Genomic DNA, 14,860 nt, shown 5'->3' on the forward strand with positions numbered 1-14,860 from the left:
TCCCTGTGCTAGATTATGTAGCCTGGAAGCACAGAGCTTCTCACTTTCTGCAGGGCAGTTTTTCTTTCTTTGCTACTCGCACACTGCTGCTACAGCCAGTAACACAACATGTGTTCCTGTTCTCCATTCTTACAGTGGGGATATGACTGTGTGAAGGCCAGGAGGGCAACAGCTGTAATTGCTCAGTGGCATGTTTACATAGGAACCTGCTGGTCTCTGTTACACACCAGCCTGACAGGGTCCCAGAAACGTTCCCTTGTTGTCTGCACTGGGGAGAAGCAGGTGTTTCTGTGTGCATGCATGCTTAGGGGGAAGCAAACTTAGGAAATGAGAGAACCAAGAATAAAATCCAGCAAAAATTCGAAAAAAACCCACATAATTTCAATGAAATCCAAGTTACCATATCTATAAAAATTTCCTGAATAATTACTTCCTCAAAACCTGGGAATTCTTTTCTGTATCAGGACTTTTGGCTGGCTATGGCACTATGCTTCCCAACTCTCTGTGGGTAATTTTACATGCAAATACTCTATATGCTCATTCTCGCTCTGTTACACATGGTGGACCTGAATCCTCTGTAAACTTCAAAAGGGATATACATATATATATAATATATTTTAATTTCTTCCCCCTTATCCTGTCCCAGTCAACACTGTTGCTTAATAATGACTCCAAGGGTGAGTTTTCCTTTGTAGCAACTGCTGGAATTGAATAAGGTATAGAGTGAGATCCAAAATAATTCCATTCCTACAGTTTCAGGTGTACATAAATGGGAAAACAATGTTTTCCATCCCAAACAATGGAACTATTCAGAGTCTGTGCTGACATTCATAAAATATGATAAAGCACTGTTAAAGCAGAGAGGGTCTTCTGTAGCGTTGGCAGGAGCTCAGGAATGCTGTGGTTTCAACAGTTGCTTTCTTTTGGCTTTGGAATAACATGGAGTCCATTGAGTTTCTCATTCAGAGGGAGAACTGGGGATCACCTGGGCCACGGGAAACCTGGGCTCACAGGAGGGATAAACCTGCCCAGCTCACTGTGAACCTTTCAGGGCAGTGTGGGGATGGAAAAAACATTAGACAGAAGCTTTTCTTACTTCAAGCAAACTAACAGCAAAAAGCCCAAGGAAAACCCCAAGATAAAAATGCTTTTAACCTTATCATAACTCATACCTTATTAGACATTATTAGAGGGCTGCATTTGCATACTGTTCTTAAAGAACAGCATTGCACAAGTGTTTCTGGTTGGTCTCAAGAACTGAGTTTGGAGTTATTGCTCTGTTTCTTTCTAGTTAAGAGACTCCAATTACAGCAATATACAATAACCATGTCTGAAAGCTGGGCTATTCATTAGTGCATCTGATACACCTGTAGTAATTATTTCCACCACCAAAGGAAGGCAGGATTTATCTCAGCAGTTGCAAACAATTCATAATCATAATTTCAATAATCCTCATGAATCATGTTTTCAGGTGCATCCATGCAAGTTAATTGTATTCAGAAACTGCTAGAAGGAAAATGGAGAAACTTGCCTGGAAGCACTTTTTCATTAGCTTTTCCTCCATACCTAATGATTTAGGTGAAGGAAATTGATGGGACTATTAATGAGGAGCTGATAGTTTTGCAAAGCATCGGTCTTAGTAAGTGAATAACCAATAATCTAAAGTGACTGAGCGATAAACTACGCTTTAATGATAACTGCATTTAATTTGGAATACTGATATTCATTCTATAAAGGGCAAATGTAGTAGTTCATTAACATTTAAGTACCATTGTAATTTCTCCTCATTTTCTAGCAGTAGTTGAAAATCAGCAGACAGCTACTCTATTGCTTATCAGCAAGCCCTCACAGGCTCTTAAAGACACACAATGCATTTTAATTAATTCTTAACAGGGAAATTCTGCTATTTTGCAAGTTGTTTGACATTGCTTTCTAACATGTGGTCTAGTTGCATATGTTTTTTCACTTGGCTCCAATTAGTACCACATTTGTGCAGAAAAGGAAATCCACGCAGAATTCAGGGGGAAAAGGTTACAATTCTATTTCTTTTAATTGTGGTTATTGCTAGATGCTGACTGAAGCAAAAATACATGTCAACACAGGATAAAGTTTTTGGGCTCTATTAACTTCTAAACAAATATTAACATAAGTCTGACTGCTAAGTGCATTTTAATTCTATCAAAATTATTAGGTTTTCACAAAACTGGGCTTGTGTTAACACTGAGTCAAGTCTGATTTCCATCAGAAGTCTTTCAAACTGGACTCTGACTGAAGCTGGGCATTTTCCCTTTTAACTCCTCTTGGAAGCTTGCTAATGGCAAAAGAATCTACTTTTGTAAAACTCCAGAACTCTTTTTCTTTTTTTTCCTTCATTTTCTACCGTTTAAAGTCATGATGGGCAGATGGGGTGTGATTCTCTAATGTATTAAGTCACACAAATTCCAAATTAGTCTAGGGAGTGTCATCTTGCAGTGGGATGAGGGATGATGCTTTTGCCAGCTGTCTTCTCAGGCCACCCACTCCCTGACCACTGGGAACAACTGCAGCAGGGCATCCCCCTGTCCCACTGTTTCTTCACTCCTGATCTAAAAACCTCATATAGCCAAGGAAAAATTATGGTCTTTTCCCACCAAGGACTGCTTTAGTGCCTCAAATGATTTGAAAATGTAAATCATTGTATCTGCTAAGTATGCATTTCTCCTTTTAGCACAGGATCAGTAACGGGGAATTCACTTTATTGATTTGCAATTTCAACAGTTTCCATGCTGCACCCTCTAGGCATTTTCTCAATTTTCACCTCTTATATTAAACCCCAGAAATTAATTGAACTGGGGTGGGTTTGATAAAGTTTTTAATTAATCAGAAAGAACTTGAGAAGGAAATGCTGATTATGTAGCTGTCCAAGATTTAAATTTGCTATACATTGTGAGTGTGCAGCATATAACATACAATAAGCTGTATATTTCCCTATAGGTATAGCAAATACAGCCAATAAATGTGAATTACATAGCTGCGTATTTCAGAATATTTGTTCTCTTCCAGGAATAGCTCTAAGACTTTAGGTAAAAGAGAAGATTAAAATATAACATTTGATAAGGGGACTTAATGAAAAAAATCAGTAAAGATTTGAGTAAAGCTGCATAGTGCCTTGCATCTTTTACAGAACTTAGCAGGATTCCAACACAATAATCCTAAATACATCTAACATGCTGCAATGCTGAAACACTTCAGGAGTTCAGTATCTGCCAAAGGGGGAGGTGGATTCTGATAAGCAGTGCTGGCAGTGGAGTTAACACATGGATATAAATTCCCAGAGCACTGGGAACAGCCGGGTAGCGCTCACCAGAAGGTCTGTTTTGCAGCCTGGATGACGCTTGCCGTCATTTCCACGTCGATGTAGTCGTAGTGCAGAGCTCCAGGGTCTGTTGAAGACCCCGTTTCTGCCAGCAAAATTCCTATCCATCTGCCCATGTCTTCTGAGGAGGAGGCCTGTGAGGAGAGGGTGAGAACGTAGGTCAGGTCTTTGCTCTGCCACTGGGCTGAGCATTATTGCAAAATTCACATTCTTCTTGGTTGACAAATTGCTACCACATGGCATGAGAGGCTCTGGTTTCATTCTGCTGAACTCTTAAAAACCCAAGGATTTCATATGAAATCTGCTTTGCTAGAAGGGCACTTTAACTAAGCTATGTGCTCATCAGTTATGATGTAATACAAAGTGGGCAATCCACTAAAAAGACGAAAAAATAATCATTTAAGGCCAGTGGATTTAGATTCAAGTAATGCTTATTTTAGACTTCAGAATATTGAAAGCTTTAACATAATTATTTTCTTATGCTAGGCTGGAGGATTTTTGGATAGCATAACTCCTGAGAAGAAAGTGTTACTGTTAAACACAAACAAGAGGGAAGAGGGAACAAAATAGTGAAGAGATTTTAACATTATTTTTTGAAAAATTTTGCTACATTTGTCTGGCATTCATCTTCCTAATAACACAAGTAAAAGCATTAATACTACTAAAAGAACTGAAGTTTTTTTTGTATTTTGCTTCAATTTATCAATTCAGAAGTTAAACAGTAGCAAAACAAATATTGGATTGAAGTAGCGGGGGAAAGGCAACAATTTTTCATTAACAAAATATAGTAGTTTCTAAATTTCTTATTTTTATGTATTTCATTGCTTTTCACAGTTCCTTGAGCTGTTTTCCAGATTTTCAAGCTCTCTTAACTGATCTCAGATAACAGGCCTGGTTGCAAGGACAGGAGACATGATGTGTAGTCAGAAACCCAAAGCAGTCAAAGTGCCTGTCCTGCCACTGAAAGTAGAAGGTTGCTTCCTGCTCATTTAAGTGTCTTCTCATTTCAGGTTTTACAAGATGATGAATAAAGCCCCTATAGAAAGCCTAAGTCAAGAGACATACCAGGCTGCTGGCACACTGCATTTTCTGAAATGCATAATTCTATTAATACAGACACAGACTGAGCAAAAGGAGTTCCCATAAATAGCAGACAAATCAAAATTAGGAGTTTTAGAGCTCTCATCAACAGTGATCCATTGTTTAATTATTGCTATGTTATTTACCCAAAGTAATTATATCCCTGATACAAAAGCGTGCCTAGAGAAGGAGCAGGGATATTCTAGTGCAAGGTCAAGGGGAGGTCAGTGCAAAGAAAAGTATTTTACTGAGAAGATTTCTGAACTACATTTAATCTCAGCTCTTTCTTTGTCTACAGCATTTGCTACTTCTTTCCTCCTTCCAATATTTATTGTTCAGCTCTGCAATAATATTATTCCAAAGATTTTTTTAGAATGGACAGACACAGGCTGTATGAAAGTGCTTCTCTAATTCACCTTGTGGGAGCTGCTAAAAGTCACAGCCATTGTACCTCGAGCACAGCGACCTCCTGCCCGTTGCGGAGCAGGCGGAAGGTCAGGGGATGCTTTGAATCCAGCCCCAGGATGACTTCACAGCCACGGAGTGGGATAGAAACAATGTGTGTCTTCAGATCTGTCCTGTCCTTGTGGAAAATGAGTTTATTGTCCTTCACTCTGCACCAGCGCTCACGCCAACGGTTATTAGAGAGCACGTTGAGATATCCTGCAATAAAATGAAATGTGAGATATTTTACTCCTCGCTTTTTCTGAAAAGGAAGAAAAGAAGAAACTTACTTCTCAGTGTAATGCTAGCCTTTAAATAACTTGTTCCTCTTCTAATAGAAAGTCCAGATGGATTTTAGGAAGACAAGTAAATGACCCTGCCCCACTTCTTTTAATGAAAACTTTCACTGTGCCAATAACCTAGAAAAAGCATATTAATTTTTGATCCAGTTCATGTGCAAATGGCTGTTCTGTGTCAGTCCCTGCAGCAGCTGCATGTGTAGGAGTACACAGGTCCCCAGGACTTCAGTAAGAATGGGAGAGGAACACTGATAAAAACAGTTACATACACAACTGATGTGCTCGCTCTGCCTCTCTGTGGGTAATGACTTTGGTAACTGTGGCTGGCCAACTTTTTCTGGGAAAATCGCAGCTCATATTATGTAAGTATGTATTCAGCTACCTTGTGTAACATCCAAAAGCAAGGTTTAAAATACCTAGGAAGTGTTGATGCTCTATGTTCTAATTACATTTAGAAAGAGGAATGCACATCTGGTTTGCAGCACTTGCAAACAAGAACTTAAAAGATTGTTACCTATGCAAATAGAAAAAAAAATCAGATTGGTTTAAAATTCAGGAAGTAATTATGATACAGTACCCTTACATATTAAAATATCATTTTCTTTGAAAAGCACCCACTTCTTCGATCATGCTCTCTATCAATAGAGTGTCTAGGCATATAATATCATTAAACAGGCAGAGTTTTGTGGTTTTCCTTCTCTGTGCCATAGCAAAAATTATTCCAGACTCAAACATTACAATCAAAGCAATGCCCATTGTTCCTGCCTTAGTATCGTTTGGAAATTAAAAAAAAAAAAAAAAAAAAAAAAAAAAAAACAAACCAAAACACCTCTTACTTCTTTACTTCTGCTTCTACATTATAAATGGTACATGAATTCAGCATGTTGCTGCTTCCAAACATGTTATGAGGAGGGAAATAAATTATATCTTGCAAAAGCCAGAAGTGAGGTTAAAAAGCTTTCTTCTATCTCAGACATGATTTTCATTTAATCCTGTTGGAGAGCTCTCTCTTTGGTTTTCATTAAAACTATTACTTATTATTCTTTTTTCTAGGTTTTCCTTCCAACATTATGGTTCCAATGTCAAAGTGTGTTCCAACAGGATATAGCAGATCAGAATTGTTCACATCTTGGAAGGTGCTATAAAAAATGAGGATGTGCTTAATCCTCTGGTTTTGGCTCCTTGTGATAATCACACTTTTCAGCTCTCCTCCCTCCTCCTGTAACAAAACCCTGTATCACTATGCATTGCATTACAACCCATAGAAATGAAAAAAGCCTTCCTGTGCAAGCCAGATACGGCTTGTTTTGGAGTGAGAGTCCTTTTTTTCAGACAGCTTTTCCCCTCTGCTCCCAGTGCACCTCTCAGAAAAGCTCTTGCAAAACTTCTTACTTCAGAGTTGAACTACACAGGATCCCACTTTCCCCCCCACAAATCCCTGCTTAAACCTTCACGGGCTGACATGACCAAAATGCCTCGAGTGTGTTCCCTTTGGGGCATTAGCACTTCAGCTTAGTGCAGCAGTCCAGGAGCAGTGATGGTGTAGGCAAGAGCTTTGCCATGACTGCAAGGGCAGGTGGGTTTTAGTTTCTATACTAGCTGGGTGACATATGCAGCCCTGCTGGGATTTTCCCTTTCTTCATGGGAGGTAGTGCCTTCCAAAGTGTAAAAACCTTCAACTATGGAGCAGCCTCCCAGAGGGCACTGAACTGAGCCAAACTGCTGGTGGTGAGAAACTCCTTCTAGCAAAGACTTCCTGCAATGACCAAAGCCTAGACATTTATATATTTTCCTTTAAAATCTGCAAGTGGTGTTGAGTAGAGCCAAATGCAGGCAAATAGTAACGTCTGAATCTGTATTTATGTCCATATCCAAACTAATGATAGAAATATGAGGAATTAGATTGTACAGCTGTGGTTAACTTCTCACATAATGCAGAATAATCAACAGAGTATGAGAGCCCGGAAGTTTGAGCCCTTATGGAGGCCAGATGCTTTGGACAATGCATCTGGCTGGACACAGCTTTTCTCAGCTGTTCTTTTGGTCAATAAATCACATCTGTACTTAGCTGATGTACAGACACATACACATACACGTACTTAATCAAAGTTTGCTTATGTGAATGATGCTCAAAGTGTGGCTTGAAAGCCACCTGTAATCAATGAAGTTCTCTCTGGTGGTCCATGGACCTGCTTCCATCACCTTGGACAGGCATCTATCACACTTCATGCTCCAGTGAGTTATGCCAACTGCTCCCTAATCACAGACTTCTGGGTTTCCTTAAGTTTTTCTAGCCAATTAAAGGGTAAAATCCAAACTCAGAATCTGGTGCAATTGCTTCAAAGCTTTCCAAGGAAACTTGTCTTTTGAAGGGATTGGGTGAAGGGTGAGTTCCATCTTATTCATGTGTAAGTGTTACCTAATACTGGAGCACCAGAAGATAAACTGGATAATATAAGAACATTGCATTGTTTTAAAGTATCAGAGCTGTGAGGACATCAGCTAAGTGCATTGCACAACATCTTAAATTGTGAGCAAATCGTAACAGCTACGATACAAAACACAAGCATTTTCTGCATGCCTTTTTATACACTTCCTTGTGCACTACAACTGTCATACTGAATGGTCAAAATTAAGAGTTAAAAGAGCTTACTAGAAATTTGTTACTTCATTTTGTCCAATATGTACCACTTTAGGAATCCATAAGTAAACTCAAATCATTTTGGTTGAGTCTAGTTGACTGCAGTCTGCTATTCCATAAAACCTTAACCACAATCTACTATAAAAGACCTGATCACTTTCCAAGAACCTTCTTCTACTTTGTAGCCTCAATTTATTTCATAGTTCAGCCTATATTCATTTTATAACCATCTGTTTGAGAACATCACTTGTTTCTTTATGCTTCTTGGTCACATTTCTCTTCCTCCTCTTCCTCACTTCTGCAAAGAGCAGTGATACCTGAGCCTGTGTTACCATTTTATTGAAAAAGTCATATTATTTTAGTCTCTTTGCAAATGACAAACTCTTGATTACTCCTCTGGCAGTCTGGGTGCGTCCTTCCAATGTTGGGGGAAGAATTATTGCAGTAAAAGCAATTTTAGAGAAATCCCTAGGCTAGAATGCTATAAAATTTTAATAACAATGTGCATTTAAGACTCAAGGAGAAAAACCACGTACCACATGTTGGAACATCTTCTTCAGCTGATGAGGTCTGTTCATCTGTTGATGGCTTTTTCTTTCCTAAACCAATGATCTTTGTTATTTTTTTCCCTGTTACTTTAGTCACAGTGCCCTTGGCTTCTGTTTTTGAACTTTTTTTCCTCTTCACTGTTAAGAAAGCAGAAGTGTGTATTTAATAGTGTGTGTACACCAACCAATAGAGAGAACCTGAATAAAAACAGAAGTTCAGACAAAAACATTCTATGCAAGACATAAAGAAGAGCAAAGACAAACAATTGTACAAAAGTTACAGTTTTCAATGAGACAAATACTGTATTCCCTAATAACCTCTGTGTTATAAAAATCATGACATTCTGAGGGATAATACAAACAAAAATCAATCTTGCAACTTTATTCAATCTAATCAAGCTTCAAGTCTCTTTCCAGAGCAGTCATCATCTAATTTAGGAGTATGACTGAAGTACCTGTATACAAATTTAGCTCATATACACAGCAATAAAAATCCAGTCAGACATTTCTTCATTGTTTTCTTAAATGTTCCTAAACATTTTTCTCAAAATAATTCAATAATTAAGTACACAAAAAAGACAGAATTTGCTTGCTGAGCAAAATTACTTCTCCCGTGTACAATTAGGTTAAGAGATCTTACCACAATGGACATTTTAGAAAGACAACACTTATGAATTAACTACTAAGAAATTAGTGGGATCAGCATGAATATTCAATAGCTATAAGTTGGCATTTTTGTGACCATTGGAAAGAAAAAGCTCTGCTGAAAAGAGGTATTTTGCTAACATCCAGTCTATGCTTGCACTGACTTCATTTGATACTAGGAATATTACGACTCTGAGAACTGAAGCAGGTTCAGCTGCTGAATGCAATATGGCAAGGACTATGGACATGGTGTTTAAAAGTGCCTACCTGATTAAAATAATAACACTTTTTTTTTTTTTTTTAAGAAGAGTTTCTAAGACTAAACAGATTCAGAAAAAAACAAGCCTTTTACTTGCAAAAACAGAACAAAAAAAATAAACTTCAAAAACTGCATTCAATAGCCTAAACTGGATTCTGGCAACATAGTCTCTGCTAACTGACAGGGCAGCAAAAATTCCATCAACTTGCCCTGATATGTGATTTTAATGAACAATTAATTTAAAATAATTACTAATTGAGCTGCTCTATTTTTATCCCAAATATACCAATTTCTTTTGCAACAGGGAACACTCAGTGGTTATGGACTTGCACAAACTGAGGGAAAAAAGGACAAAATGTTCACATGAGAAATGACTGTACGAACTGATGAGCTGGGAAGAAGAATGCATGGCAAATAGAGAAGCAGTTTGGGACTCACCATGGGATAATTTATCATTTAGTTTAATTGTTAGCAATCATGGAACATTATTTAGAAATTGTATCTGTAGCCAAGACTGTACAGATCTGCCAGTGCTGAGGAGGAAAGGCAGCTCTGCAAGTGCCAATAGCTGCCCCTAGCCAACTCCAACACACCCAGGTCTAATTATCTTTTTCAAGGGAAGGGTGTTCACAACTTACACTGTTCTCTCTAAACATGCAACAGGCTCCCTTGTTGGAGGGAGGAAGGCCACCCATCCAACGAGCTCATGAACCCCTGCCTGGGGGCACAGCACCTACCCTCAGACAGGTTTCCATCCCACACAGCAGCAGCCAAAGGCTGACTGTGGCTATTGAGGGGCAGATGAAAAGCACTGAAAAAAGCCAGAGACAGAAAATCTCATTTCTGTGAGACAGAAACCAAAAGGAATCATTCCCACAGGCATGACCAGACAGTGGAATAAGCCCATTCTAGTGTTTGTTTTTCTGTCCTGTCTTTCCTTTACATTGCTGGATTTTCTTCCTTGCAGAACTGAGAGGCAGCAAAAATAAGGCCTTCATGACTTAATCGTTTTGAGTCTAGAGAATATACTAATTGCCCAATTGCCAGTGATTTTTTTCACAAAAGCTTTTTATTCTCCTTTCCTTCCCCACAACAAAGCAAGCAGCTGGTTTAGAGCAGAGCAGAGGCTGGTGGTTGGTGCCAGCTGGAGATGATCATTCTCTGAAGTCTCTCTTGCCATGTACTCCCTTAAACACTTCCTATCCATTTCAAAAATGCATAGTGTAATTTCATCAAGGACACTGCAGTCTTCTTGCAGTCGTTAATGCCCATAATTTCTCCTACTATGTATTGAAAGTCAATTTTCAAAAATCAGTGGGATTTTAAATGACCCTCCTTGAGGCGCCTAAGCTGGGCTGCTTTTCCAGCTGCATCATCACACCTTCTGCAGGGTACCTGAGCCACCAGGTATTTCTGGACATCGTGGTCAACACAGATTTTGGGTCACAGATGATTCTCCACAGGTTTGAGAATTTTATGAAAGCTTAATAGAAGATTTTAAAATGTGGAAAAAAAAAAAAAAAAAAGTAAAAATGTACCATGAAAACCACAAACCATGACATTGTCCTATAGTGTTCAGAGATCTGTATGGCCAGGAAATGCTGGAAAATGACCCAGAGAGGAGATAAGGGATAAGATCAGAAGGTGAGACAGCGCTGGCTCCAAGGCCAGTATTGACATTGTGCTCAGTGCAGCTCACGTTACCCTTCACTTAACAGCAACAGAAAAATGACTTATCTAATAGCAAGTTAAGGAAGCCACAGAATTTCTTCTGCTTTGTGGAGTAGGGAAGGGGATGGGGAAGAGAGCATAAGGGTTGAGTGTATTAGAAAGAACTTGGCCAGAACTCCCTCTGGATGTGGGATTTACAGATAATAAGGATGACAGAAAATGCATGGCTCCAAAGTAGCATATGCAAAATTATACACATATGTACTCAAAAACTCACTGATATTGCATGACTATATATTTTTTTAATATAAATAATCGTATGTAATATGATAGTTTATATATGAAGGTATCTATGCAAACACACATATATTAAAAATACATATATATAAAAATATACATGGTTCTTTCCTTCTAGTTTTTAATGATAGCTTTTTTGCTTAGAAGTTTTACACCACTATTTATATTGCCACTATACAGTTAAGAAAAAAACTGTTACTTGCCTATAGTGGTCGCCCAAGCTCTGAAAACCTGTACTTTTGAACACAGAAAAGGCCAAATCAAAATTTCTATATTCTGTTTCCTTATACTAATTATATTGATTTTACCTGCACAATAACATCAAATGTTGCTGCCAAAATTGAAGGAATCCTTCTTGACACAGCTCAGCTTTCAAGATAAACTGAATCCTAATAAAACCACTCAAAAACTTTAACTTTCTGGGAAGATAAAAGTGAAGTATTTCCATTTCTCTAAGCACACATTACTTACAGCAGACATACCTTGTTCTTTACCATTGCACACAGTAGTGATGCCATTTTCCACAGCACCTTCCCCATCTGAGCTTGGCCTCTCAAACGACAGCTTCTGCAGGGGCAAAGAGATCAGCTGACAATGTTTGCACCTTCATAAAGTCAAATGTCAGAGTCCCTTCAAAAACAGACTTACTATGAAATTAAATACACTTTCAAGCTCTCATCCACTTGGAAGAGAATTAGGAGATAGTAAAAACTTCAGTATAAGAGCCTTTAGAAAGTCACAGAAACAATAAAATAGTAAATATTTGAAAGTGTATTTAAAAAAAACAGTGAAATATTCCTAATTCACAATGTATTTTAATGTATTTCTAGATTCTAAATGTTGCAATAAAGAATTACACATATCAGATTTAAGTAGGGCAAAAGCTGTATCTTTAAAAATGCTTCATACATGCATTTGCAATTACAACTTATCAGAAAATAGTGTATTCCTACAAGGTCCTCCAAGTGCTTTCAATATGTGCAAGCAAGGCTTTTGAAATGAATTTTTAGCACTGATTATTCTGTAATGGTTATGCATGAGGTCTGGGCTGAAGTAGATAGAGCTTATGACAGAACAGTTTTGATGACCACATTATTCAGAAGTGGTGAAGTAGATGCGCAGATTATCACAAAAAAGAATGGATGACAGGATAAATTACACCTTTTCATGGCATGTGTTTTAGAAAAAAAAAAAACAATTTTTCAACACTTTAAGTTGCTTTGTCAGTACTCTGCAGGTGTGTGCAAACATGCAAACTCAACAGCTTCTGCCTGTGAAACCAGGAAGTCTGGGCTGTCCTGGAACAGTTCCCAGCACCAAAGCAACAGTGCCACAGGCAGTGGTGCACTTCCACCACAGGGGTAGCACTTGTCATTAGGAACTGGGTGATGAAGACTGTCAGTGAGATTTTTAAGCAGGGGCTGCAGAGAGATTTGCTCACATGGATGCCTTAACAGAGCAGGGGCTTAAACTGGTGCTGGTAATGCACCAATCATTCACTGCAAAGCTGCTCACTTCCCTAATTTGTGCTCTCACATCCTGCTGAGTCAAGGCAGTGGAGTAGCCAAGCACCATGTGTGAGTAGCCAAGTTTCTCTACTGAGACACGAATGCTTGGAAGAGTCTGCCAAAACAGTGACCTCAGCATGCCCAGGGAGCTCTTCAAGGACTCAATTCCCCAAAATAAGAGACTTTCCCTTAAAACCCTGGTATAATCTTCATCTATTCTTTCTCAGGAGTGACACCACTACTTGCTGTTTGCATTTGCTGGAGACCATCTCTGCATCTCAGCACATGTACCAGACCCATTAATCTGCACCCTGCTATGGCTGAAGAGAAGCTGGACCCAAGCCAGCCTGCTGCTTGTTCATGGCCAAACAAACTGACATGGCAGAAACCTCAACTCTGCAGGATGTGTGCACGTATCCAAACAAACCAACACAACACAGGGACTGTGTGCCTGAAACAGCAACACAAGGCAGCAAGGATTTACATCCAGTGCCTACCAGTGTCTCTTTGAGTAATCATAAGGAATTTTGCATTCACCATTTTGATAACTTTACCTTTTCCAGCTCCACTTTGTGTACTGGAGAACTAGACAATGGCCCATCAGAGTCTACAGCTCCCGTGCAGTTGCTGCACACATCTTTTATAACCTTAGGAGACAAGGCAAAACTTATTAGTTATTCATAAAATACAAATCAGAGAGATTAGAAATTATATACAGATGTGAAAGGAGATGGGAAGGAGAATTACACAGATATTTACTAGGTTGGCAGCTGTCAGGCAGGGTGACACTACAACTTCTCCATGCTCACTCCCTAAGTCATTTCATATATGACCTGAAGGAGACATAAAGTCTAGAGGTGGAAGGTTTCAGTTTCTAAACAGACTAAGCTCCAAGGCCCTCCTAAGTGAAGAAACCAATAGCACTGCTGATTTCCATGAGCTAATTTTGCAATATGAACTCAGCTGACACCACCAAACTAATTTCATTACGATGATGAGAAAATTGGATCTAAGGTACCTCAAGCCAACAGACAAGAATTTTGTATAATATACTACACAGATTCTGGATTTTGGTTCCAGAGAACTAATGAAGTGCTGATCAGATTAGAGTCAATACTGCACTGTGGTATTTTGGGGCATTTTTGTATTATAAATGCATCTTAACTTGAGAGTTAAAGGTCAAAGTAATTGTAAATATGTTTGTAGCAAATGGAAATGGCACTTTCTGTTCTAAAAAGTTAAAGAAAAATCTTGAACTGGGAATTTGCTGATATTTTGATGGAATTTGAAGAACTTAAAAACCTGTAACTGAAGTTACATAAATGTAAAAGTACACAATGAGTAAAGATGTTTGATGATTCCCCATGGATATAGGTAAGGGTTTTATCTCTTGTGAGGTTATCACCAGCCCATTATCATCCTGAATCTGCTTGTGCTGATGAGAACAGGCTCTCGATCCAAACTCATGCTGAGTTTCAAATAGAACAATTTTGATATGGAAACTACTAAAAAGCAAAGGATAGCATCAAACAGTCCTTTCCCAGCACTTAAGCTCCCTGTAAGGGTGAAGTTAAAACAAACCAAATGTTTATGGGCTTAAAAAGACTCTTATGCTACTCAGGAGCATATCATAAATTACAGGCATTATACACCATAAAGAAAGGAAGAACACCAGCCCCATTTTACAGAGGGAGAACTCAGGAACCAAAGAATGATGAAATCACTCACTCAATGACACACCAAAAAATCTAACCAAAGCTGGGAGATTAATCTACACTTTTGCTTCTGAACTAGAATCTCAAAAACTTCAGCATCCTTACCTGACTGTCTGAACTACCCTATTTTTTGTTCCAGAAACAAGACCAGCATTTCATGGCATTTGGTGTCCTTTGTAATACAAAATGTAGATGTATCTGTGGCAGAGGATTTGGACCTCAGAGTTAAGAAAAGCCTTGAACTCCCCAAAATCATAAGATTTTTTTATGCATCTAGTTTTGGTTTTTTTTCAATCACTGGTCCTCAGTATGGTGTAAATACACTGCTGTTTTCTTCCTAGAGAAATGTGACTGTACAGTTTCTGGGAACATTCATTTCTCTCTCCTGCATGACCTTC

General features: G+C 38.6%; 1 protein-coding gene across 2 annotated transcripts in view; it reads right to left on the reverse strand.

Annotated features, from left to right (window-relative positions):
• The window catches only part of AFAP1 (actin filament associated protein 1), a 113,906-nt gene that overhangs the window by 13,947 nt on the left and 85,099 nt on the right, over positions 1-14,860 (reverse strand). For both annotated transcript variants that reach the window (XM_053976477.1, XM_053976479.1), the window contains exons 7-11: positions 13,302-13,394; positions 11,722-11,806; positions 8,356-8,505; positions 4,887-5,098; positions 3,344-3,489 (exon numbers count right to left, since the gene is read on the reverse strand). In XM_053976477.1, the coding sequence (XP_053832452.1) occupies positions 3,344-3,489; positions 4,887-5,098; positions 8,356-8,505; positions 11,722-11,806; positions 13,302-13,394 (686 nt within the window). The remainder of the gene's footprint in view (positions 1-3,343; positions 3,490-4,886; positions 5,099-8,355; positions 8,506-11,721; positions 11,807-13,301; positions 13,395-14,860) is intronic.

Source organism: Vidua macroura, chromosome 4 (assembly GCF_024509145.1).
Source record: "Vidua macroura isolate BioBank_ID:100142 chromosome 4, ASM2450914v1, whole genome shotgun sequence".
NCBI classification, from domain to species: Eukaryota; Metazoa; Chordata; class Aves; order Passeriformes; family Viduidae; genus Vidua; species Vidua macroura.